This window comes from Grammomys surdaster, unplaced genomic scaffold (genome assembly GCF_004785775.1).
Source record: "Grammomys surdaster isolate TR1022 unplaced genomic scaffold, NIH_TR_1.0 242, whole genome shotgun sequence".
Classification (NCBI taxonomy): Eukaryota; Metazoa; Chordata; class Mammalia; order Rodentia; family Muridae; genus Grammomys; species Grammomys surdaster.
Genome location: NW_021604687.1, coordinates 6,704,721 through 6,732,401, shown reverse-complemented (window position 1 = coordinate 6,732,401; position 27,681 = coordinate 6,704,721). Strand labels below are relative to the sequence as shown.

At 42.5% G+C, this 27,681-nt stretch overlaps 1 protein-coding gene across 2 annotated transcripts in view; it reads right to left on the bottom strand.

Moving 5' to 3' along the window:
• The window catches only part of Actr3b (actin related protein 3B), a 93,465-nt gene extending 66,172 nt beyond the window's left edge, over window positions 1–27,293 (bottom strand). The window contains exon 1 of one of the 2 annotated variants that reach the window (XM_028774686.1): window positions 27,138–27,293. In XM_028774686.1, the coding sequence (XP_028630519.1) occupies window positions 27,138–27,181 (44 nt within the window). In that variant the 5' untranslated portion in view covers window positions 27,182–27,293. The remainder of the gene's footprint in view (window positions 1–27,137) is intronic. The other variant, XM_028774688.1, reaches the window with a different exon arrangement.
• Between the last annotated feature and the right edge of the window lie 388 nt (window positions 27,294–27,681).

The window sequence follows — 27,681 nt, the reverse complement described above, 5'->3', positions numbered from 1 at the left end:
GGAACATGCTGAACCTGAGCACACGGAGGTAATTCTCGTGTTTCAGAAACACTCACAAACAATCCTGGGGCAACCATGAATTCCCAAGAACAGAAACAACATGAATAGCATTCTTTAGACAAATGAAACCAAAACACGCTTAAAAGCAAAAATCAAAGAACAAAAAGGCTTCCTACAGGAAGTTCTTACTCACACAGTAGTATACGAATATTGTGTCAAGTCGGAAAGTTGAAACCAAACTCCAAGTTTTTTGAAAGCGATAACCCAAAATATCCAAACCTTAGAATTCAGATGGCTAAACACACACCTGAGATCTACCTCTGCCAAAGCCATGTTTACTAAACAGCCTTTCAATATAAAGAAATGCTAATTTAACAACATACTCAAACACAACGAAACAAAGAAAAGCAACAGGGCCAGGTATGCCGTGCACGCCTGTAGGGTTCCAGCACTTGAAGTCTGAAGCGGTAGATTCACAGGTTCAAGGCCAGCCCTGACTCTAACACAAACCCTGTCTCAAATGAGACAGGGAACAGCAAGGAATTAAGAACAATAAATGCAGAGAAGAGTTTCAAAATGAAGACAGAAAAATAACAGAATAAACCCCAAAGTTTGTCTTTTAAAAAAAGAGAGCCAGGAAAGTTTAAAGAGCTGACAGTGATCCTAATGACTAGTTAATTAGCAATAAAAGGATGAAAATTGAAAGCCTAAATGTAAGTAACAAAGAGAAAAAAAATCAGATTTTTAAAATTTAGGAAGCTATTTTACACATACAATAGAAAAACCTAAATGAGATGGACTTTTTTAAACAAATGAAACATACCAAAACTGGCTCTACTGGAAAAAAAATAATTAGCTAGATTTCAAGAAATGGAGGAGTAGACAACCAATTTAAGCACCAAGCCCAGAGAGTCAGTGCAGAATCGTACCGAGACTTCCACTCAGGTGGTTCCAACACTACAGAACACACAGAAAGAGCAAGAACAGCCCCGTGTGTTTTAGGAAGACAATGTAAAACTGATTGTCAACCCTAACAGATGGCCACACATGTGGATGAACACATACACACACATACACACACACACACACAGATACACAGATACACAACCTGCAAAATCAACTACATCTAGACTTCTGTTATAATCTAAGTAAAATACTAACTTTTAATACAAGGACAAAGCTTCATGTCAAAATCTACTGCACCCAATGTGACTTAGCTGGGAGAATGCTTGTCTAGGAAGTATGAGACCCTGGGTTTAATGACACCCCCCCACCCCTAGCACTGCATATGCTGGCTGAACTAACATACATCTGTAATCTTAGCACTTGGGAGGTAAAGGCACCACAATCAGAAATTCAAGGTTCTCTTAAACAACTACAAGAATTCAGGGACATCCTGGGTTACCTGAGGCTGTCCCGTATGTCTGTATATATAATGTAGGTTGTCATTCCACTCCACCGCTGGAGTGTGGGAAACGCAAATGGGGAGGTGACACATGGGTCTCCCTGTACCACCAGGTGCTGGACTTTAGGGAAGCTCTGAGACACTGTTCAGGGGGTGGAAAAGCGCAGTCTAAGATGTGAGAGGCCCAACTGGGGTTCCCTGACTCCGGGATATCCAGTCTCCTCTGGGGTGCCACATAGAGGATTCAGGAACGAATGATTGGGGGTTCATGGGCCTGGTATGAGGCCAAGATCGGATGGTGACTAGCCAAAGGCAGGGGAGAGAATAGAGGGAGTTGGGGGGGGGGGAACACTCCATCTTAGTTCATTGGCAATTAGCGATTGTCTAGAAGCATAGAGACTCAGGCTGTGGCTCTGTAGGCGAAGGTCTTCTCCATGCTCCCCATGGCGGTTTCAATGGAAGAGTCAGTCCATGTTTATCCATACTGTTTATTGACTGTTCATCCTGGAGAATGGATGCATACCAACTTCTCAGGGTGGACGAGAGATTAAATGCCTTTTCCAGGAAGGGATGCTTATTGGCTACATCCTCAGATACCTCATTAGCCTGGAGAACTTTGTCCTGGGACTACATGCCCACAGGTCACGTTTCCTATGTGGGAAGCGTGGCATGTGCTCCAGGCCAGAAATCTTGCAGGGAGCAGGGAGCAGGGAGCAGGGAGCAGGGAGCAGGGAGCAGGGAGCCACCTACCATCTCAGGTAGGTGCCTAGATACCTGGGGTCTCAGACCCACTCTACCTTACCAAGTTTCCTGGCATGGTCCACTGTCCCACAGGTCCTCCTTTTCTTTTTATAAAGGAGAGGTGTCATTGGAGTGACTGTCTCTGATGTTATTTGTAGTGGAAATTTTGGGTGGGGTGAGTGTAAGCATCAAAATAAAACAAAATGGAACCCAGAGTGGTAACGAGGGGAGGGGGCTAGGAAGACAAAGGGTTATTGAACCAATTAATTGTTCAGTGGATTATACAGTTTGTGAGGGTATTAACATCAGTTTTACGTAGACATCATGTAAATTTCTCCAACTTCAGTAGCCAACAGGCTCAAGCAAGAGTTGGAAGATCCCAAGTCTGTATCTGTGGCTCTCAGCCTCTGTCTCAGAACTCTTCAGTCAGATAGGGTGCCTGGACAAAGGCAGCTTTACTGCCCCGGGGCAGGTCCAAGGAGATGGCAGGTCAGTCTCCATCTGGATCTCCACCTGGCCCATGGTGGCAGCGCTGTCTTTTCTCTTTTGTAGAGATGACCCTGTAATCATAAAAGGAAGCAGAACCCCAGCAGGGAGATGTCTGCAGAGTGCGGGTAGTGTATATGTTATATGTACATGTATGTCCATTTAAGACAAAGGTATATAACATCTAATGCTCACTCAAGACACAAATAGTCACAAAAATATAAATTGACAGATACTTTTCTATTGATATTATATGAGTATATATACATTTTTTATCTTGTGTGTGTGTGTGTGTGTGTGTGTGTGTGTGTGTGTAATGTCTAATACATGTATTATAGACATACATATGTATGCCTATAAACAAACAGAGTAGACCAAAAGGACCCTACTTTAGTTGCCTAGTCAGGCATGGCATCTTACATACCAGGAGAGCCAGGAATTCAAGACTGGCCTTTATGTATTTAAGAAAAGAAGGAACCAAAAGCCCATCTGGGGACACAGAATACACTCAACATGAGCAGGCCATGGGGTAAAGATAAAAATTTATATAGAAAATACTATTTATGACAGACAAAAAGTAAAAACAAAGAGATGGGGAGTAGCTAAGTGGTGCAGTGTTTAACTTGCATGTACGGCCCTGGGTTCATTCCCAGCAGGAATGACCAAAGGGCAGGAAAGACCAGACATCTAGGTGTATGTTTAAGAAATAAGTCAGGTGTGATGGTATAGACCTATAGTAAGTCAAGTGTGATGGTATAGGCCTATAATAAGTCAGGTGTGATGGTATAGGCCTATAGTAAGTCAGGTGAGATGGTATAGAACTATAATTCCAGCAGTTGCTTTATTATTTTTTATTTTTTTTCTCTGAAACAGGTCAATGCCATGTCACTGAGGCTAGCCTCAAACTCATGCTCAGGCCGGCTATAATTCTAGCCCTTAGGAGGCTAAGGCAAGAGCATCTTGGGTTAGAATCCAGCCTAGACTATAGCCAGGAGGAGTGGGAATCCATCTGAAAACACCACACTTCTAAAAGACAGAACAGAGCTGAAATAGAAAGATATACTATGTTCTTGATAATAAGACTCAACAGTATCAGATGATGCTCATTAAATGAAAGGTTTTTGTTTTATTTTTGTTTTTCGAGACAGGGTTTCTCTGTATAGCCCTGGATGTCCCAGAACTCACTCTGTAGACCAGGCTGGCCTCGAACTCAGAAATCTGCCTGCCTCTGCCTCCCAAGTGCTGGGATTAAAGGTGTGCACCACCGCTGCCCGGCTAAATGAAAGTTAATATCTCAAAAAATTCAATCATTTTCCAGGAACTGCAGAAGTTGAATGTAAGATTAATTTGGTGTAACAGACAAGAATAAAAGGGAACTCCTGAAAGATTTGGCAGGGCAAGAAGCAGGGTCAGCAGGGTCAAACCCTCAGCAGCCTGGAAGGCTCATGTCCCACTGTATGAGCAGACCAACACAGCACACAGCTCAAGTGCAGAATAAACAGGTGGAGGCATACGGTAAAGGCAACCTGTCCAGCCACGAGCTTTAGTGTTGTCTCATAAGTGATGTTGGGATACACAGGATAGCCAATGGGAGAAAAAGGAACTGAGACAAATGGCTCTATTCCTCATACCAAACTAGAGACTAAACTCCATGGAAACTAGAGGTTTAAATGAAATACACACACACACACACACACACACAGGGTCTCACACATATAGTCCAAGCCAACCTTCAACTCTTTTTTTTTGTTGTTGTCTTTTTGTTTTGTTTTGTTTTGTTTGTTTTTTGTTTTTTTTTTTTTTTTTTTTTTTGGTTTTTCGAGACAGGGTTTCTCTGTGTAGCCTGGGCTGTCCTGGAACTCACTCTGTAGACCAGGCTGGCCTCGAACTCAGAAATCTGCCTGCCTCTGCCTCCCAAGTGCTGGGATTAAAGGCGTGCACCACCACTGCCCGGCCCAACCTTCAACTCTTAAGTGGTAGTGTATGACCTTAAACTTCTGATCCTCCTATCTCTACATTCTGAGTTCTAGGACTGTCACCATGCCCGATTATAAAGTGCTGAGGATCAAACCCAGGGCCTCATGCATGCCAGGCAAGCACTCTACCAACTGAGCTACAACCCCAAATAACCTAACTCTTTTTAAATAACAACATTTTAAAAAATAAGATCTGGAAATGACAAAAGCAAAATCTTTCTCTTTTGAATCAAAATCAAGGAAGAAAAAAATGGATCAATGTAACTACTTAAAATTTTGCACCATAAAAAAAAGAAAAATGAATATATATATATATATATATATATGCACACACACATATATCTATATGTATATTCATGTATATATGTACATATACACACACACATAGTGCAAGAAAAACAGTGAACAGGCCTGAGCCCACACTTAACATAGGCCTGTTTGCCAGTGTGGCCTTTTGCAGGTATCTAAGAACTGACAGACAATTTAGGAAGATCCCTACGTTCCCTAGACCATAGTGATGACTATAAGGTGCCAACAACTTAATTTAACAAGGAGCCCTTCTGGGACTTGAATACTTGTTGTTGTTAACTTTTATCTATCTTTATTTTGATTACACCTCTTCTTTTATGTGTTTTTTATTGGATATTTTATTTATTTATATTTCAGATGTCATACCCTTTCCCCATTTCCCCTCCCTAGAAAACCCCTATCCCATCCTCCTCCTCCTTTTTGCTTTTATACCAATTTATATACATGCAAGTATTAAGGTCAGTTCTAGGTTGAGAAACTAGATGCAAATAGTCATGGAATAAGCAAGACAATAAACATAAATAGTCAAAGAACAAGCAATGCAATAAATAAAGTTCTGTGAACACTCCCTTGATCACTGTTTCTAAAGGCTTATCAGGATGACCAAGATATTTGAGCTAACCTCCCTGTCCTAGCCCAAAGTCCTTTTCATGTCTGAAGCCTACTTCCTTGTTCTAGCCTAAAATTTAGATTCCTGCCTGAAATTACTTCTTTGTTCTAGCCTAAGGTCAGATTCCTGACTGAAGCCCACTTCCTTGTCCTTGGCCAATGTCATATTTCTGCCAAGCAACTCATTTCCTTGCCCTTGGCCCATGTCAGATTCTTGCCAAGCAGCCCCAAAGGCTCTCCACCTCTCCCCCTTTTTTATTTCATAAACAAGACTGAGCCTGTCTTAGGTCCTTCTGACAAGAACGCCTTCCTTACCCATCATGGAATATACATTATCAAAAGCAATGCACTTATATCTTAGGTTGGTAAGGCTCTGAGCAGCATCTTACCCGTCCTGTGTCTGCATACCACTTGTGAATCTGGTGCCCCTGGAGGCCAAGAAAGGGAGTTGGATCCCCTGGAACCAGATGGAGTTAGACGGATGTGAGTCACCATCTGTGGGTCCTGGGAACCAAACCCAAGTCACCCAGAAGAGGACTTCATGACCAGCTCCAGTGACAGCCTTGGGCACTTGGTGTCCAGCTGGACCTCCTGTGAGTAACCCTGCAGAGTGTTGCCATAACTCACCAGAAGGAACTGAGTGCACAGATCCTGCTCTGCACAGGAGGAGGAGAGACTCAGAAGCCTGCACCTGGTTTCCTGCAGATCCCTTCCCACGCTCCCTCCCCAGACTTACTGTTCTGTTCCAAGTCTTCCTAGCAAATCACTAAATCTGAGTGTCTGTGGCACCCCACTCCCACATGAATCCTCATATATGAAGAACTTCTAAAAATAGGTCAGAAAACCAAAATGGAAATAAAAAGAAACACAAAAGGCTTTAGAACATATGAAAAGATATCTAGCTTCCCTATCACACAAGAAATTCTAGTTAAAACTATGCAAAGATAGCACTATGTAACTTCCAGATTGGTAAAAATCAAAAATTGTGGCAACAGGCTGTGTCAATGAGCCTACAGGCACAGGCAGCAGCTCAAGCATTACTGCAGAGAACACCCAGCTTGCTCTTCCACTCAGAGAGATCTCTCTCCTACAAACTTAGTCCAGACACACATAGACACAAAGTACACAATAGACCAAAGATACACACACACACACACACACAGACACACACGCACACACAGAGCATTCCCTACACAGTGTTACTCTGGCAGGCCACACTGGCCCCACTTTCCCCTGCTCTAGACTGCCTGTTTCCCGCTCTTTCCTCATTCTTTCCATCTGAACACTCCACCCCCAATGAACATAGTCTGGCCTAGTTTTCGGAGCTCCTGTGCCTCAGCTTCCTGTGACAGGAACTGCTCTGCTGTCTAACTGACATCTTTCCCTCTTTACTCCATCTTCAGCCTCCATCCCTCACCTGACTTGCTTTTTCCTGTGCATGTGTGTGCATGAGTGCATGTATGTGTGTATATGTGTGTGTGTGTATGTGTGTGTGTGTATGTGTGTGTGTGTATGTGTGTGTGTATGCGTGCACCAATGTGTACATATTTGTACGTGTGGGCAGACACATGTGCATGCATGTACACATGAACACTGGATGTCTTCCTCAATCTCCATGTTATGTAGTGAGGTCTCTTGCTGAACCTAGAGCTTGCCAAGTTTAGCTAGCCTAGGTAACCAGCTTGTCCAGGGATCCCTTCTTTGTCTATGCCTCCTGAGTGCTGGGATGACAGGCAGCTGCCATACCTACCATCTTCTGGGTGCTGGGAATCCGATCTGTGGTCCTTGTGCTTTCCGGGCAGGCCTTCCATCCACGGAGCCATCTCCCCTGCATCTTCTAACATTGTGTCCTCACTAAAGCTCTACCTGTTGTTTGCTCTTCTTTTCTTCTTATATACTCTCTTTTTCTTTCCATTCCTCCACAGTAGCTGATATGTTAGTGCACACAGTACAGTCAATGTCTCTTTCCTCCCTGCAGTGACTGTCGCTGCAGGGGTTAATAGTTCATAGCTGACTGCCACTCTATTTTCACAGTGCTCTACCCCTAGATAGTCACTGCTGTTACAGACACTCCTCGCAGGGAGAACATGGGATGGAGCCTGGTGCCCTGACCACTTGTCTTAACAGAAAAACAGCAGTTCAACCCTACCCAGAATTCTGTCCTCCAGAACATTGTATACATTTCTACTGAAACAAGAAGAGCAGCTAAACAAGCTTACACACACACACACAAAGTTACACGAAAAAATGGAAACAATGTCTCCTCCAAAGCCTACCAATCCTAAAATCATGTTCACCCAGTAAAAATAACGTACATGACATTCCAGTCAGAGAATTCTAAAGAATGATGATAAATGCGTTCAAAGAAACTAAGACATGGGGGCTAGCAAGAGATGGCTCAATGGTCAGTGTTAGGCTGGAGCCCCTGCTCAGCCTCTGCATGAGCTGGGAAACCCTGTCAGTCCTCCTTCCCCCATCCACACCAACACAGAGAAAACTCTGGGCCAACATTCCTCATCTCCATGTTTTCAGCAACCCACCAAAGAGTGCCTGCCCAGGGACCACGTATGGGCATAATCTCAGCAACTAGCTCACATGCCATGACTCCAAACCCAAGACCCATAAAACCCCCTTGTTTTAGCTTGAATGTGTGAATTCACTGACCTCCACCTGTGAGATCAGTGAACCCACCCCAGAGCTGCCTTTTAATAAACTTGCCATTATTTATTTTTTATCTGGTCTAATCTGGTCTAATCTGGCCTCTATCTGCATCACTGAGGGAGAGAAAAAGCTCATCAGTTAGCAGTACTAGTTGCCCACCCAGAGACCTGGAAGGTTTGATTCTCAGCACCTACATGGTGGCTCACACAACCAGGGGATCTGATGCCCTCTTCTAACCCTGTGGGCACCACCAAAGTGGTCTTTATGCATGCAGGTAAAACACATATAAAATATTTTTAATTATTAAAAATGAAATTAATTATTTAATTATTAATTACATTATTAATAATTAATTAAAAATGAATTTAATTATTAGAAATGAAAAAATGAGTAAACTTCTGAATAAATGTTAGGAGAGCACAGACAGAGAGAGATAACTCAGTGGTTAAGAACACCAGCTGCTCTTCCAAAGGACCCAGGTTTGATTCTCAGAACCAACATGGTGGCTCACAACCATCTATACCTTTAGTTCCAGGGGATGTGATGTCAAGCACACATGGTACACGGACACACATACATAAAGTAATAAAAAATCTTTAAAAAGAAAACACAAATAGCTGAGAGCTGAATGCGGTGTATGAAATGGAAAGCAATACAGACAGAAGAGAACCAGACAGAAACACGTAGACATGAAGTAAGAGCAGTGCAAAGTCCAAACAACAGAATGCGGGGGGAGGGGGACTCGAGGCTTGAAGGACAAAAATATATTTTTAAAAATGTACAACTGGGCTGGAGAGTTGACTCAGCAGTTAAGAGTACTTGCTGCTATTGCAAAGGATGAGATTTGGGTCCATGGTTCAAAATCACCTGTAACTCCAGCTTCAGGGGGGTCTGATGTTCTCTTCTTGACTTCACGGGCTCCTGCAAACATGCCCCCCCTCTCAAAATAGGTGAGTGGAACATGCAAGGTCTTTTGGACACCATAAGAAGACTAACTCTGTGAATTACAGACTTAAAAGAAGAACTCCATGCCAAAGGCATACAAAATATTTTCAATACAATTATAACAGAGAATTCCTAGGTAAAGAGAGACCCATTCAAGTACAAGAAGCATATACATCTCCAAATAGAAAGGACCAGAAAAGAAACTCCCCATTAGAGTTAAACTACCAAATATAAAGAACATTATATATAATATAATCTAATAAAAATATTAGAAGCGGCAAGAGAGAAACACCAAGTCATATACCAAGACAGGCCCATCAGGATAACAGTGGATTTCTCAACAGAAACTTTAAAAGATAAAAGGGCATATAATGATGTTTTTCAAGTTCTTAAAGGCTAGAACTGCCAGCCCAACTAACTACAATAAATCTATCTATAACTAACTACCACAGAACTACAAAACTGTCAAAACTAAGGAGAAAACCATTCTATAATAGAAAACAGATTTGTGATTGTTAAGCAGGCTCTATGGAGGATTCCAAAAGAAGTTATTGGGTCGAGAGAATGATAAACCCATCAAAGTAGCTACAGGGAAACCATTAGATATGCTGGAACAATAGATTAACAAATGAGAATTAGGAAAGCACCAACGACTACAAAAATCAGCAAAATGGTCATTAATATTCTATAATAACCCTGAATGCTAATGCTAATGTCTCAGTTTCTTAATCAAAAGGCACAGAGTGGGAGACTGAATTTTAAAACAAGATCCATCTGTTTGCTGCCTCCAAGAAACTCACCTCACCGTCAGCAACACTGTCTTAGGGGGCAAGGATGGAAAGGCACTCCAAGCAAATGTAGCCAGAAAACAAGCACGAGTCTTTAGTCTAGCATCTGACAAAATAGATTTCCATCAAAAACTACTCAGTGGGGATTTTTAAAAGATTTTTCTTTAAATCATGTGTTTGTGTCTGTGTGTGTTGTGTCTGTCTGTCTGTCCATCTCTGTGCTTGTGTGTGTCTGTGTGTTTCTATGTGTGTCTCTGTGTTTGTCTGTGGTATGTCTATGGGTGTCTGTATGTGTGTGTGTCTGTGTGTCTCTGTGTGTGTTTCTGTGTGTCTGTGTATAGGTGCCCAACGTGTCAGACTTCCCCAGCTGTAGAATGTTGAGAGCCACCATGTGGCTGCTGGGAATTGAACTCCAGTTCTCTGCAATAGCAGGATGTGCTCTTAACCCTCTTTACAGCCCAAGACTTTATTGTCTTTATTTTTAAATTACACATGTATGAGAGTGGGAGGTGCTCATATGAGTGCAGCATCTGACAGGCCAGAAAAGGACAGCAGAACACCTGGAGCTTGAGCTATAGGTGACTGTGCGCCATGAGTGCTGGGGACTAAACTCAGGTTCTCTGTAAGAACAGTATATTCTGTGTCTGTCTGTCTGTCTGTCTGTCTGTCTGTCTCTATCTATCTATCTATCTATCTATCTATCTATCTATCTATCTATCTAATGGTTTTTCAAGACAGGATTTCTCCGTGTAGTCCTGGCCATCCTGGAACTCATTCTTTAGACTAGGCTGGCCTCAAACTCCCAGGTCCACCTGCCTCTGCCTCCCACCATGCACCACCAACTGCCCAGCTATAAAAGATCGTTTTAACTGCTGAGCCAAGTCTCCAGCACCATCGGTGGAGATTTTTCAAAAACGTAATTCCATACTAACTAATGGAATAATCCATCAAGAGCACAGCTCTAAACATACTCACTGAACACAGGAGCACCCAATTCCATAGAACAAATATGATTAGATATATAATCAGAAGCTGACCCCAACACAGTAACAGTGACTTCAAAACTTCATTCTCACCAACTGGCAGGTCATCCTAACAAACCATAATAAACATCCTAGTGTAACGGTCCATGATTCACTGAAGAATGATACCCCAGACTCAAATAGTATACAACAGCAGAGAACATTTATTTAACAGAATTTCTTGCATGCAGGGATCTCCCTATTTGTGAATGGAGACCTCAGTGTGTGCTTTACAGAGTCAATTTAAAGCTGTTATGATAGGATTGGGTGACTTTTACCTTTCTTTTCCTTGATTGGTTGGCTCTATTTCCAGGGGTATGGGTGTCTTTGTGATTGGTTAGGGCTCTGAGGACTTTCCAGGGTGGCAAGGCATCCTCAGATTGGCTGCCCACAGCTGTAGTTGGCTGAACACCAGTTCCTGGATCTGGGTTCTCATTTCTAAGAAAGAACAACTTAAAACTACTCTTCCAAACTACCAGTTTGCAGCCTGTCATGGAGTCAGTCTAGCTCTGGCTAACTCACTCCTCTCAACAGCTAAATAGAGCATCATAAGTCAGAGGAACCCAACAAAGACATCTACAGAACAGTTCATCTGAACACTGTGGGATATACACTCTCTTCAGCAGCCTATGGAACTGAATAAAATAGATCATATATGTGAGAAAATCAAAGTAACTCTCTGTATCCTTTGAGAGCATAGCATGATAAAGCTGGAGATCAGCAGCAAGAAAAACCAAAGAAGGCTCACAAACCACAAAGACCAAACAATAAGGTCTAATAATGAACAGTTTGCTGAAGAAACCAAGAAGAGAATTTTAAAATTTCTGGAACTGAACAAAAAACGAGAACACAGCATACCAACAACCTCTGCAACTCGATGAAACCCATCGTGACAGAAAGCCCATTACCATAAATAAGGGCCTGTGCTTCAATCAGAGCAGTCTCAAATAAATAACTTAATTATGTACCATATAGCCTTGGAAAACAAGAATAAGTCAAACTCGTAAGCAGCAGATGCGAAGAAATAGTTAGATCTGCGCCCCAGAGTTAACCCTGTGGCACAGCTCTCTGGACCCAAATCCTGCCCTGAGAGAGCTGGTCTCCCAGGAGTGCTGACACACCTAAGATCACAGGCTCATAGGCTCACAGGACGGACAGGCTCCAGTTAGAGACAGCAAGACCAACTAACACCAGCGATAGCCAGATGGTGAAAGGCAAGCACAAGAACCTAAGCAATAGAAACCAAGGTTACTTGACATCATCAGAACCCAGTTCTCACACTACAGCAAGTCCTGGATACTCCAACACACCGGAAAAGCAAGATTCAGATTTAAAATTACATCTCATAATGATGATAGAGGACATTAAGAAGGACATAACTCCCTTGAAGAAATACAGGAGAACACAGGTAAATAGGGTAGAAGCCCTTAAAGAGGAAACACAAAAATCCCTTAAAGAATGATAGGAAAGCACAACCAAACAGGGGAAGGAATTGAACAAAACCATCCAGGATCTATTAGAAACAATAAAGAAATCTCAAAGGGAGACTACCCTGGAGATAGAAAACCTTGGAAAGAGATTAGGCGTCATAGATGCAAGCATCAGCAACAGAATACAAAAGATAAAAGAGAGAATCTCATGTGCAGAAGATACCACAGAAAACATTGACACAATGTGTCAAAGAAAATGCAAAGTGCAAAACATCCAGGATATCCAGGACAAGATGAGAAAATGAAACCTAAGGATAATATGTATAGAAGAGAGTGAAGATTCCCAACTAGAGGGCCAGTAAATATCGTCAACAAAATTATACAAGAAAACTTCCCTAACCTAAAGAAAAAGATGCCTATAAACATACAAGAAGCCTACAGAACTTCAAATAGACTAGACCAGAAAAGAAATTCTCCCTGTCACATAATAATCAAAACACCAAATGCACAAAACAAAACAAAAAGAATAATAAAAGCAGTACAGAAAAAGGTAAAGTAACATATAGAGGCAGACCTATCAGGATTACATCAGACTTCTCACCACAGACTATAAAAGCCAGAAGATCCTGGACAGATATCATACAGACCCTAAGAGAACACAAATGCCAGCCCAGACTACTATACCCAGCAAAACTCTCAATTACCATAGATGGAGAAACCAAGATATTCCAGGACAAAACCAAATTTATACAATATCTTCCCACAAATCCAGCCCTACAAAGGATAATAGACGGAAAACTCCAACACAAGGAGGGAAACTACACCCAAGAAAAAGCAAGAAAGTAATCTTTTTCAATAAATCCAAAAGAAGATAGCCACACAAACATAAATCCACATCTAACAACAAAAATAACAATAAAAATAACAGGAAGCAACAATCACTTTTCCTTAATATCTCTTAACATCAATGGACTCAATTCCCCAATAAAAACACATAGACTAACAGACTGGATACGCAAACAGGACCCAGCATTTTGCTGCATACAGGAAACGCACCTCAGAGACAAAGACAGATACTATCTTAGAGTAAAAGGCTAGAAAACAATTTTCCAAGCAAATTGTCCCAAGAAACAAGCTGGTGTAGCCATCCTAATATCAAATAAAATCGACTTTCAACCAAAAATTATCAAAAAAGATAAGGAAGGACACTTCATGCTCATCAAAGGAAAAATCTACCAAAATGAACTCTCAATTCTGAACTTCTATGCTCCAAATGCAAGGGCACTCACATTCATAAAAGAAACTTTACTAAAGCTCAAAGCACACACTGCACTGCACACAATAATAGTGGGAGACTTCAACACCCCACTCTCATCAATGGACAGATCATGGAAACAGAAACTAAAAAGAGACACAGTGAAACTAACAGAAGTTTTGGGCCAAATGGATTTAACAGATATCTATAGAACATTTCATCCTAAAGTAAAAGAATATTCCTTTTTCTCAGCACCTCATGGTACCTTCTCCAAAATTGACCATATAATCGGTCACAAAACAGGCCTAAACAGATACAAGATTGAAATAATCCCTTGCATCTTATCAGATCACCACAGACTAAGGCTGGTCTTCAATAGCAACAAAAACAACAGAAAGCCCACATACACATGAAAGCTGAACAATCCCCTACTCAATAACTTGGTCAATGAAGAAATAAAGAAAGAAATTAAAGACTTTAGAATTTAATGAAAATGAAGGCACATCACACAAAAACTTATGGGACACAATGAAAGCAGTGCTAAGAGGAAAACTCATAGCTCTGAGTGTCTCTAAAAATAAACTGGAGACAGCATACACTAGCAGCTTAACAGCACACCTGAAAGCTCTAGAACAAAAAGAAGCAAATATACCCAAGAAGAGTAGATTGCAGGAAATAATCAAACTCAGGGCTGAAATCAACCAAGTAGAAACAAAAAGAACTATACAAAAAATTAACAAACCCAGGAGTTGGTTCTTTGAGAAAATCAACAAGATACCAATTTTCTAGAAAGATACCAAGTACCAAAGTTAAGTAAGGAACAGATAAACCAACCATCTGAACAGTCCCATAACCCCTAAAGAAATAGAAGCAGTCATCAAAAGTCTCTCAACCAAAAAAAGCCCAGGACCAGATGGGTTCAGTGCAGAATTCTTTCAGACCTTCAAAGAAGATCTAATACCAATACTCTTCTAACTATTCCACAAAATAGAAACAGAAGGAACACTACCCAATTCGTTCAATGAAGCCACAATTACACTCATATGCAAACCACACAAAGACCCAACAAAGAAAGAAAACTTCAGACCAATTTCACTTATGAATATCGATGCAAAAATACTCAATAAAATTCTCGCAAACCAAATCCAAGAACACATCAAAATGATCATCCATGAAGATAAAGTAGGCTTTATCCCAGGAATGCAAGGATGGTTCAATATTTGGAAATCCATCAATGTAATCCACTATATAAACAAACTCAAAAAAAAAAAAACCACATGATCATTTCATTAGATGCTGAGAAAGCATTTGACAAAATTCAACATCCCTTCATGATAAAAGTCTTGGAAATACCAGAAATTCAAAACCCATACCCAAACATAGTAAAAGCAATATACAGCAAACCAGTAGCCAACATCAAACTAAATGGAGAGAAACTTGAAGCAATCCTAATAAAGTCAGGAACTGGACAAGGCTGCGCACTCTCTCCCTACCTATTCAATATAGTATTCAAAGTCCTAGCCAGAGCAATCAGACAACAAAAGGATGTCAAAGGGATACAAATTGGAAAGGAAGAAGTCAAAATATCAACTATTTGCAGATGATATGATAGTATACTTAAGTGATCCCCAAAATCCCACCAGAGAACTCCTAAACCTGATAAACAACTTCAGCCAAGTGGCTGGTTATAAAATTAACTTAAATAAGTACCCTTCCTCAAAGGATAAAAAGACTTGTGGAGAGCCGCACGATGCCGTGCCTTAAAGATGGCGCTGGTTTCCGCCTTCACCCAGCCTAATGGCGGGTACTCTCTGTGCCTTATTTGGCTCGGGCTGATGACCTGGCTTTGGTTTCCGCATATGTGTGCCTATAGGTTTTTGCCATGTGGCATTCCTGAGGTCAGCTGCCGATGAAGTATTTAGCCTGTGGGCAGGGGCTCCCTGGGGGTCAGAAGATTTTTAAGAAGGGTCCTGAATAAACTGCTTGAAGAAGAGCTCGTGTCGCGTCTTCCTTGCTGGACGAGGGTGAACGAGTCACAGGCTGAGTAAGAAATTAGGGTAGCAACACCCTTCACAATGGTCACAAACAATATAAAATACCTTGGTGTGACTCTAACCAAGCAAGTGAAAGATCTGTATGACAAGAACTTCAAGTCTCTGAAGAAAGAAATTGAAGAAGATCTCAGAAGATGGAAAGATCTCCCATGCTCATGGATTGCCAGAATTAATATAGTAAAAATGGCCATCTTGCTGAAAACAATCTACAGGTTCAATACAATCCCCATCAAAATTTCAACTCAATTCTTTATAGAGATAGAAACAGCAATTTGCAAATTCATTTGGAATTAACAAAAAACCCAGGATAGCGAAAACTATTCTCAACAATAGAAGAACTTCTGAGGAAATCACTATCCCTGGCCTCAAGCTGTATTACAGAGCAATAGTGATTAAAATCTGCACAGTATTGGTACAGAGACAGGCAGGAAGATCAGTGGAATAGAACTGAAGACCCAGAAATGAACCCACACACCTATGGTCATTTGATCTTTGACAAAGGAGCTAAAACCACCCAGTGGAAAAAGGACAGCATTTTCAACAAATGGTGCTGGTTCAACTAGAGGTCAGCATGTAGAAGAATGCAAATCGATCCATTCTTATCTCCTTGTACAAAGCTCAAGTCCAAGTGGATCAAGGACCTTTATATAAAACCAGATACACTTAAACTAATAGAAGAGAAAGTGGGGAAGAACCTCAAACACATGGACACAGGGGAAATTTTCCTAAACAGAACACCAATAGCTTGTGCTCTAAGATCAAGAATTGACAAATGGGATCTCATAAAATTGCAAAGCTTCTGTAAGGCAAAGGACACTGTCAATGGGACAAAATGGCAACCAACAGACTGCGAAAAGATCTTTACCAATCCTACATTTGATAGATGGCTAATATCCAATATATACAAAGAACTCAAGAAGTTAGACTCCAAACAAATAACCCTATTAAAAAATGGGGTACAGAACTAAACAAAGAATTTTCAACCGAGGAATACCAAGTGGCTGAGAAGCACCTAAAGAAATGTCCAACATCTTTAGTCATCAGGGAAATGCAATACAAAACAACCCTGAGATTCCACCTCACTCCAGTCAGAATATCTAAGATTAAAAACTCTGGTGACAGCAGATACTGACAAGGATGTGGAGAAAGAGGAACACTCCTCCATTATTGGTGGGATTGTAAGCTGGTGCAACCACTCTGGAAATCAGTCTGGCAGTTCCTCAGAAAATTGGACATAGTGCTACCTGAGGACCTAGCTATACCACTCCTGGGTATATACCAAAAGATATTCCAACATATAATAAAGACACATGTTCCACTATGTTCATAGCAGCCTTATTTATAATAGCCAGAAGCTAGACAGAACCCAGAAGTCCTTCAACAGAGGAATGGATACAAAAAATATGGCACATTTACACAATGGAGTACTACTCAGTTATTTAAAACAAGGAATTCATGAAATTCTCAGGCAAATGAATAGAATTAGAAAATATCATCCTGAGCGAGGTAACCCAGTCACAAAAGAACACACATGGAATGTACTCACTGATAAGTGGATAATAGCCTAAAACCTCTGAATATCTACGATACAATTCACAGACCACATGAAGCTCAAGAAAAAGGAAGACCAAAGTATGGATGCTTCAGTGCTTCTTAGAAGAGGAAACAAAATACTCACTGGAGGAAATATGGAGACAGTGTGTAGAGAAGAGACCGAAAGAAAGGCCATCCAGAGACTGCCCCACCTGGGGATCGATCCTGTATACAGTTGCCAAACTTGGACACTATTGTGGATTGCCGGGAAGTGCTTGCTGACAGGAGCCTGATATAGCTGTTTCCTGAAAGGCTCTGCGAGAGCCTGACCAATACAGAGGTGGATGCTTGCAGCCAACCATTTGGGCTGAGCGCGGGGTCCCCGATGGAGGAGTTGGAGAAGAGACTGAAGGAACTAAGGGATTTTGCAGTGCCCCATGGGGGCTCAGTCCAATGGAGGAGTCAAGAGAAAGGACTGAGGAGCAGAAGGGGTTTGCAACCCATAGGGAGGACAACAATATCAACCAACCAGACACCACAGAGCTCCCACGGACTCAACCGCCAACCAAAGAGTACACATAGAGGGACCCATGGCTCCAGCCGCATATGCAGCAGAGGATGGCCTTGTTGGATATTAATGGGAGGAGAGGCCCTTGGTCCTGGGAGAGCTCAATGCCCCAGTGTAGGGGAATGCCAGAGCAGGGAGGAGGGAGTGGGTGGGTGAGGGAGCACCTTCACAGAAGGAGGGGGAGGGAGGATAGGATAGAGGATTTCTGGAGGGGAAACATGGTAAGGGGATAACATTACAAACGTAAATAAATAAAATAACCAATTAAAAAGAAAAAGAAATAGTTAAGCAGCAGAAGGGACAGGGATTACTCAGCAGGTAAAGGTGTCTGCCACCAAGACCAGTTACCTGAGTTAGATCCCCTGGAACCACACAACAGAAGGAGCAAACAGAATCCCACAAGCTAACTCTGACCTCCATGTGTGTGTTGTAGTGTGTGCCATGGTGCATGTACACACCACGGAAAGCACAGATCCCAAATAAATAAATGTGATTTTTTTCTTTTAAAATGTTAAAAAAAAGCCGGGCGGTGGTGGCGCATGCCTTTAATCCCAGCACTTGGGAGGCAGAGGCAGGTGGATTTCTGAGTTCGAGAGTTCGAGGCTAACCTGGTCTACAGAGTGAGTTCCAGGACAGCCAGGACTACACAGAGAAACCCTGTCTCGAAAAACCAAAATAAATAAATAAATAAATAAATAAATAAATAAATAAATAAATAAATATAAAATGTTTAAAAAAAGACAGAAATTAATGGAAATAGAAACAAAACAAAAAATACAAAGAATTGATAAAACAAGATATTTAAAAAAAAAAGTTCATTAAAATACAAAAAGGATCAGCAAATCCTTAACCAGACTAAGAAAAAAGAGAGAAGATCCAAATTAATAAAAATTAGATATGAAATAAAAAATAACATATACTAGTGAAACTTGGAAAACCATAAGGACATACCTTAAAAACTTGTATTACACTAAAGTGGAAAATCTAAAAGAAACAGATGAAATTCTAGTGCATATGACCAATCAAAGTTAAACCAAGATGAGACGATTTTAAAAGATCTATGATCAGCAATTAATTAACATAGTCATAATTAAAAATCTTGCAGTTATATGATCAGCACTAAGATAAAAGTAGTAATTAAAGATCTTGCAGTTGGAGCTGGGTCTGGTGGTGCACGCCTTTAATCCCAGAGCTCGGGAGGCAGAGGCAGATTTCTGAATTCCAAGCCAGCCTGATCTACAAAGTGAGTTTCAGGATAACCAAGGCTATATAGAAAAACCCTGTCTCCAAAAACAAAAACAAAAACAAAACAAATAGTCTAGGCCTAAAGAAATACATTAATTCTTCCAGACCTTTAAAGAAAAACTAAAATCAATCCTTCTCAAATTATTCTTATAGGAAGACTTCCAAATTCATTTTAAGAAGTCAAAGACCAAAAGCAGATAAAGACAAAACAAGCAAAAGAAAATTACAAACTAACCTCCTTGATAAACTCAGACAAAAAAGTTTTTCAATAAAATACTTGCAAACAGAATTCAGGATCACATAAAAACAAAAAATCATTCACCACAATGATGAGTGGTGTTGGCTCTATTCTGGACACAGCATGAATGGTTTAATATACATAAATCAAGAAATAAAATCACAAATCATAAAATCAAGAAATAAATCACAAAATGGACTTAAAGACAGAAATCACACAATTTCCTAAAGACAGAAAAGGATTTGGACAAAATACAATATTCCTTTGTCTTAGTCAGGGTTTTACTGCTGTGAACAGACACCATGACCAAGGCAACTCTTATAAGGACAACTATTAATTGGGGCTGGCTTACAGGTTCAGAGGTTCAGTCCATTATCATCAAGATGGGAACATGACAGCATCCAGGCAGGCATGGTGTAGGCAGAGCTGAGAGTTCTACATCTTCATCTGAAGGCTTCTAGCAGAATACTGACTTCCAGGCAGATAGGATGAGGGTCTTATAGCTCACACCACCCACAGTGACACACCTATTCCAACAGGGCCACCTTCTAATAGTGCCACTCCCTGGACCAAGCATATGAAAACCATCACACCCTTCATGATTAAAAAAAACAACCCAAAAATACTAAAAATAGACCATATACCAATATACTACAGGCTATATACGACAAGCCTAGAGCCAATCCATGCTAAAAGGGAACACTACATGAAATCAATTCTACCAAGATCAAGACAAGGGTGTCCACACCCTCCACTCCTACTCCAGACAGTGCCTGATGTCTTAGCTAGAGTGCTAAGAGAAGGAAATAAAAGGGTCTCATATGTGGATGCAAACTCCATCAGAAAAATCACAGAGCTGATAAACACTTTCAGCAAAGTGGCACAATACAAAATTATCATAGAAAAAGCAATAGCTTTCCTTTATCCCAATGACAAACCTACTGAGAATATAAGCAGGGGAACAATCCCATTCACCATGGTCACAAAAACTAATAATAAAAAAATCCTGGCATACACTTAGCCAAAGAAGAGAAAGCCCTTAACAATGGAAACTCTGAAGGGAAGAAAACTGAAGAAGGCAACAGAACATGGAAAGACCCCCTACACTCTCTGAAAAGAACGAACACCACAGAATCTCTGAAGTCACTGAAAGAATGCCATAGCAATCTCTGAAGTCAACGCAACCTCTAACACATTCCAACACCACACCAAAATTCACACAGAATGAGGCTAGAGCAATCACTCTGCAGGTAAGAGCACCTTTTCATCTTGCAGAGGACCCAGGTTTGGTTCCCAGCAACCACATGGTGGCCCATGATCATCCCTAACTCCAGTTCCATGGGATCCAATGCCTCTTCTGACCTCCACAGGCACTTCACACATGTGGTATACATACATATATGCATACACATAAAATTTAAAGGTCTAAAAGATTTTCACCTTCCTTGAGAGTCCGTGTCACCCCAGTTAGAATGGTTATTAATAAGAAAACATGGTGTGAAATGCCAGCGAGGATGTGAGGAAAGGCGGACCTTTATTTATTACTATAGTGGGAGTGTAAATTTACACAGTTGCTATAAAAATCATCATTACTAGTGGGAGTGTAAACTTACACAGTCACTATAAAAATCAGTGTGGAGGTTTCTCACAAACTTCCATAGCTATACCACCCCTGGTTATGTGCCCAAAGAAGTCTGAATCTTATCATAGGGATTCTTACACATTTATGTTTATTGCATCTGTATTCACAAACTAAGAAAAACAGCCTAGATGACTATTAGCTAATGAACTGGCAAAGGAAGGCAGTACACATGGCAATGGAACTTTATTCAACCATAAAGAAAAATGAAAATTGCATTAAAATGTATGGGATTGAAAAATATTATACTAAGTGAAACAATCCGGGTGCAGAATGACAAATACCACGTGAGCTCTGGAATGTAGATCCTAGCTTCTAATTCCTGTATATGCATTCTGTCGGAGTGTATATGAGACCCGTGAGAAAGGAGGAAAGATTATTTGGTGAGACAGGCAGTAGAACTCATGTGATACACAAGCAGAAGGAGAATGTTTGAAGGTTTAATTAGGGGAAGAGGGGCAGAGAGATTAGGGAGGAGGGAGAGGGCCAACCATAGGGGAGGAGGGAGAGGGCCAACCATAGGGGAGGAGGGAGAGAGTCAACCATAGGGAAGGAGGGAGAGAGCCAACCATAGGGAAAGAGAGAGAGGGCCAATCATAGAGGAGGAGGGACAAGGTCAACCATAGAGGAGGAAGGAGAGAGCCAACCATAGGGGAAGAGAAAGAGGGTCAACCGAAATTCATGATGTATGAAAATGCCCTAAGAAAATCTAATACTTGGCAAATAAAAAAAAAAGTAAAAAGAATAAAATAAAAAGAGCTGGGCATGGTGTCACTTGCCTTACAATCCCAGCACTGGGGTCCAGTGGCGGGTGGGTCTTCATGAGTTAGAGGGAAAACTGGACTACACAGTGAGCTCCACACCAGCTAGGTCTGCCTCATGAAATCCTGCCTCAAAACATTTACAAAGTTGTGGCTGGAGAAACAGCTCACCAGTTAAGAGCACTTGCTGCTCTTCCAGAGGAGGACGTCCATTCTCAGCACCCACATGGAAGCTAACAAGTAACTGGTTCCAGGGACTCTAGCGCCCTCCTCTGGTCTCCACAGGCACCAGGAACGCACATGGTGTATATACACAGAAGCAAACAAAACACTCACACGCATAATAAAAAGAACTAAATCTTTTTTAAAATTAAAAAATAATTTCAAAGGAGTTTGAATAAAGGTAACCCACATGAGAAGATGAAGCTACTCCCAGGAGCCATAAGTTACCGAATGAAAATCTGAGGGGTGAGCTACCTCCCCATGTGGTGGTCAGGAAGGCCCCTGGGCTTCCCTAAGCAATACAGGCAATTACGGCACGCTGGATGTCCACCAGAGTGAAGACCTTCCTGCTGGAGACATCTCAGGCCTTGTCTATGTCAGACACTGATGCTGCTGTTGGTTTTGCTCATGGAAGTTTCTTTTGTTACAGTGGTCGCCAATGGCTATAGAAACTTCGAACCAGTCCAAGTACTTAGAATAAATGACTGCTGAATGACCAACCACAAGTGGGAAATCTATGTTACCCCCTCCAAGTCTCAGGGAACAGTTCAAACAGAGGTAGAAATAATGTTAAGTGATGGGGGGGGGGGGGGGGTGCTGGGCAGTGGTGGCGCACGCCTTTAATCCCACCACTTGGGAGGCAGAGGCAGGCGGATTTCTGAGTTCAAGGCCAGTCTACAGGAAAAAAAAAAAAAAAAAAGAGAGGAGGGGGGGGGGGGGGGGGCGGGGGGGAGGGGGGCAGAGCTGGAGAGATGGCTCAGTAGTTAAGAGCTCTGATTGCTTTTCCAGAGGACCTGAGTTCAATTCCCAGCACCATATGGTGGCTCACAACCATCCATAATGGAATCCGATGCTCTCTTCTGGTGTCTGAAGACAGCAATACTGGCATGGCTGAATTTCAGGCATGTCGTAGCTGTGGCACCCTTGAGCTCACACCACCTATGATTCCCTGCACAAGAACGACACAGAACTGAACCAGTTGCCTTCTCCTAGAAGTTCATCAGCCCACTCCTCTCTGAGGATTTATACAGAATTAATGGGGAGGGTCAATTTCTTTAATAGTGTAGCCACTAGTAAGGCATCCATGCTTCTGTAAACAACCTATGTGAAACTCACTGCCCCCCTTCACCACCACAAAAGCATGCTCGGAGAAGTGGGGCTATTTGAAAACAAAGGGGGATAGCAGGAAGGAGTGAGAAGGGGAGAGAGAAGGGTGCCTCATTCTGGAAGCTGAACTCTTGACTTTCTGGTTGTGAGCCTAGCCTTTAATGACTGAGCCCTGAAATGCAGTCTGTACGTGTATGAAAATGTCATCATAAAACTAACAGTTATGTATATTAGTTAATACATACTAATTAAAAAAACACTTGTAAGCTGGGTTTTGGTGGCACACACATTTAATCTGAGCACTTGGGAGGCAGAGGCAGGAGGATCTCTGAGTTTGGGGCCAGCCTGGACTACAGAATGAGTACTAGGACAGCCAAACAGCCAAGGCTGTGGAAAACCCTGCTGCTAAGGTCAAAACCTGGCATTAGCAGACAACCCTGAGCTTGGTGCAAAATGGTGGACTCCCTTTGTCAGCCCAGCTTCCTCTTCACTGGGGGATCCTGGACCCCACACCTGAGGACTGTCACGAAGTCCTGCACCTGAGATTGCCTCCCCGTGTTAATGAGGCATCTCAGTACCTTAAGTGTTCATGGCCTTTGCCTGGATATTCTTATCCTCTTCCCCAAAACTATATAACCCTTGGTTCGCCCTGAATAAAGTGTACACATACAAGCCCACTCCAATTAAGAAATATGCACAAACTAAAATCGTCTCAAAGAGCTGTTTCATTGAAAACCATCAGAGAAGGCTTTCACCTAAAAGAGCTGTGACACTAAGATCCTTGGAGAAGGCGCTCCCACCCACCCCCACCACTGGCTCTGAGCCGACCAGGATCCTGCCCCATCTGGACTCTGTTCCATCCTTCCAACCCAGTGTGCAGAGGCGTCTGGACACCCAGAGAGGGAGGTAGCAGAGGACTCGGACCCACAAGGGCTACACAGAGAAACCCTGTCTCAACAAACAAACAATCAAACACACTTCTAAAAGAATGAGGTAGATGCTGTGCTAGGCTTTTTGATGGGATGCAGTAGGGAAGAACAATAGATTCTATGGCAACCCTTACAAAATTGCACAACCTCTATCTACCAGAAACACCTGACAGCCAAAATTGAGGGGCATTACATATAACTGACTATCAAAAGGATATATCTTGAGAATAAAAAAAAAGAGTAAGAAAGTAATCAGGAAGACATGAGATCTGAGTAACATAATGACCAGGAGTGACAGGACATGCTATAGTCCTACACTCATGAGGCTGAAGCAGGGGCGACATAACAGGACCTCACTCCATCCCCTTAAAAACACAACCACCAAATACAATGTATGAGGCAGTGCTAGGGAGGCTCAGACTCCAAAAAGGACAAGAAACGAAACTGCTCACCAAGTCCAGACGGCAGACAGAACAGCACTGCGGCATCCATGTTAACGTTTCTGACTTGAGTAACTGGTCTGTAATTATGCACGTCCTTGCTCTCACTCAGAAAGTAGACACAGAGATGTACAAGAGGGAGGTGCCGACAACCTTCTTTTAAGCAGCTCAGAAAAGTAAGAGCCCCGCTCAGGAGTAAAGGGAGACACAATGTCCAAAGCGGCTGAAACCGGAGGAGATGCATCCTGGAGTTTGTTCTCTCCCAGTTCTCAGTAGACTTGGAATCACTTCAAAGTTGGTTTAACTGTGTAAAACCACTTTAAACATTTGGGTGAGATGCGAGACTGGGTTGGTGGCGTTTTCTCTGGGAGCTCAGCAGCCTTTTCCTCCTTTAAATAGCTGAAACTTAATTTTGGGGTCTCACAGATACCTTTGTCTATTTCTATCTTGTCCCCAGAATATTTGTGTACACTCAGCTGGTCTGGAGGTTCATCAGATTTTAGGTCATAGAAGAAATGTATTTACTATAAGACACAGGCCAGATGAGCATACTGGCTCACACCTCCAATCCTAATGCTTAGGAGGCTGAGGCAGGAGAATTTCTCCAACTCCAGTACAAGCTTGGGTTATACAATGGGAAGACTATTTAAGAGGGAGTTGGGGACAGAGAGAGAAAGACAGACAGCGAGACAGAGAAACAGAGGGAAAGGGCACACAGACAGACAAGACTGGAACTCAGGGTGCAATTCAGTGGTAAGGCTTCACTTACCAAAATCCCTGGGTTCGATATCCACTATCACCACCACCAAAAATCAAAAAAAAAACAAAACAAAATCTGCCCATCTCATCAGTAGTGCCCACATGATCTTCCGAGTCTATTCTGTTCCTCAATCCTTGCTATTTTTAGCTGCACTGTTCTATTCTAAGGTAAAACACAGTCCAAAATGAGGTCTCCCAAGTCTATTCTGTTCCTCAGTCCTTGTTATTTTTAGCTGCATTTCACATTTAGTTCTATTCTGAGGTAAAACTCAATCCAAAATAAGAAATACAGGAATTTCTAATACATGGAAGCTGGTGAGTTTAGTCTGTGCAGCCTTCCTTCTGCTCACACTCTGAGCACTAGGGACTCACGATAACCACAGGGCCCTCAGTGGCAAAAAAAAAAAAAAAAAAAAAAAAAAAAAAAAAAAAACCACCCATAGGAAGCCCCAGGTCTCTGTCACTGTGTCCAGAGCCGATGACAGCCCACAGATGACATCCTGCAGCGCAGCTGTGGGCCGCGATGATCTACTGAAGGTGAAAGTACCATTAGTCACCGACCCCGAAAGGTCAAAACTGAGCGCACGTTAGGTATTTATAGCAAGAACAAAGAATAAGATCTCAGCTTACTAATAAGAAATAAAACACAGACAGCCCAGGGAGCACCGCTGTTTTACTATTAGCACTGTGTGATGCTTTCTATTTCAGCAGTTTGGGCAACACGAAACCAAAAATCTCACATGCAGGCATTAAAATGAAAACGACGTTTACACATTGCCTTCATTGCTGGCTCTACCTGACTGAAGGGAGTGCCAGATAGGGTGAGACTTTACAGAGCCTGCACGTGGGGAGTGGGCTGCAAGACCCATACTGATTTGAGCATGCCTGGGGAACTAAGCAATAACTCAAATACAGGGCAACAAAACTTCTCTATGATGTTTATTTCCAAAAGAAAAATTAGCACAAATAAAAAAAAAATGTTTTCCAGTCTAAAACCGAGCGACAAAGGAAAGACACATCAGTAGGAGATGGACTATAGCAAATTAGAAGACACCCCCACAAGGTTGTCAAGGAAACCAAACCAAGTATATTTTTTCCTACAGGAAAGAATAGCAAGAGAACATGCCACAGACTATTTGGTGACAAAGGATTACAATCCCTTGAAAAAAACATTTTAAGAGGTTAAATTGATTTGCAAGCTATTTATGAAGTACTTTGTCAGCAATGCCAGCAGGTATTCCCAAGCTCCCAGGTCGGAGGGTTTGGCTGCCACCCTTCTGAAAATTACCTAAGCCTGACAGCATAAGCCATTCTTAAGGTCTCTACCTCCCAAAAAAGGAGAGGACTTGTTTTTTTTTTTTTTTTTTTTTAAAATGGGAGTTTTTTTTTTAATGCATCGGGGTGTGTGTGTGTGTGTGTGTGTGTGTGTGTGTGTGTGTGTGTGTTAAGAGCAAAGATAACTGTATGCAAACCAAAGCGGGAGCTGAGCTTGGCTGTGCCCGCACCATTTCAGAGTGGAAAAGAGCAGAGTGGGAAGGGGGACAGGGTGTCAAGCTGACATGGCACGTGTAAACATCGCCATGAGTAGGTGGTTGGTACATCAGTAGGAAGGGTGACAGGAGCGTGAGTGCACAAGATGAAGACAGGTGACAAGCACCATGGGGGTACGGGGAACCCTGAGCTCTCAGGTGCAGGTCCTACAGCGAAACATCTGCAACAACATCCCCGCGAGGTGCAGCCCGCCCGGTAACCACGCAGCCCCATGCCCTCAGCACTCCACCTTCTCAGAGCCCCATCCCTTGGTTTTCTATGCCCTCAGATTGAGCTCCTTCCCCTTCGTTTCCCACCCCACCTCTCCAGACTGAGCCCTAACCCTCAAACTTCCCAACCCCTTAGACTGAGCTCCGTCCCTCAGCGCACCATCCCTCCGCGCTCCTCCTGCCGTCTGACCCCGCGGGGAAACGGTTCAGGACGCCCAGAGAAGCGTAAGTGGGCGCGTGGGGCGCGGCTCTTACCCTGTGCCGCAGTCAACCACGCAGGGAGGTAGCGAGCCCGCCATGCTCGGCCACGAGGTGCTCGGTCCCCACCAGCCCCAGCGTCAGCCCGGTTGCCCGGTGCCAAGCTGCTGGGTCGCCGCGGGCGCCGCTCCGCACCCAGGAGCCGCCCGGAGCCCAGAGGCTCTGCTGCGTGACGTCACTCTACAGTTGGCCAATCGGAGACGTGCGGCTCCGCCCTCTTGTCAGCCATCCTTAGTGCTGGCAGCCCGGCGTTTTAGCCTATGCATCCATCCTGCAGTGGAAGAGATCGGAGTCTATTTTTAACAGGCATAAGGTGAATATGACCCCATTTGCGGGTCCTGAATTCTTTATCTTCTCTCTTTTATAAAATTGCAATTTTGCTTTGTTTTGTTTTGGAAACAGGGTTTCTCTGGGTAGCCCTTACTGTCCTGGAACTTGTTCTGTAGACCAGGCGCTAGTCCCACTTGCCTCTGCCTCCCTAGTGCTGGGATCAAAGGTGTGCCCTACCACTCCTGGCTTATCTAGTAGCATCTTTTTTAAG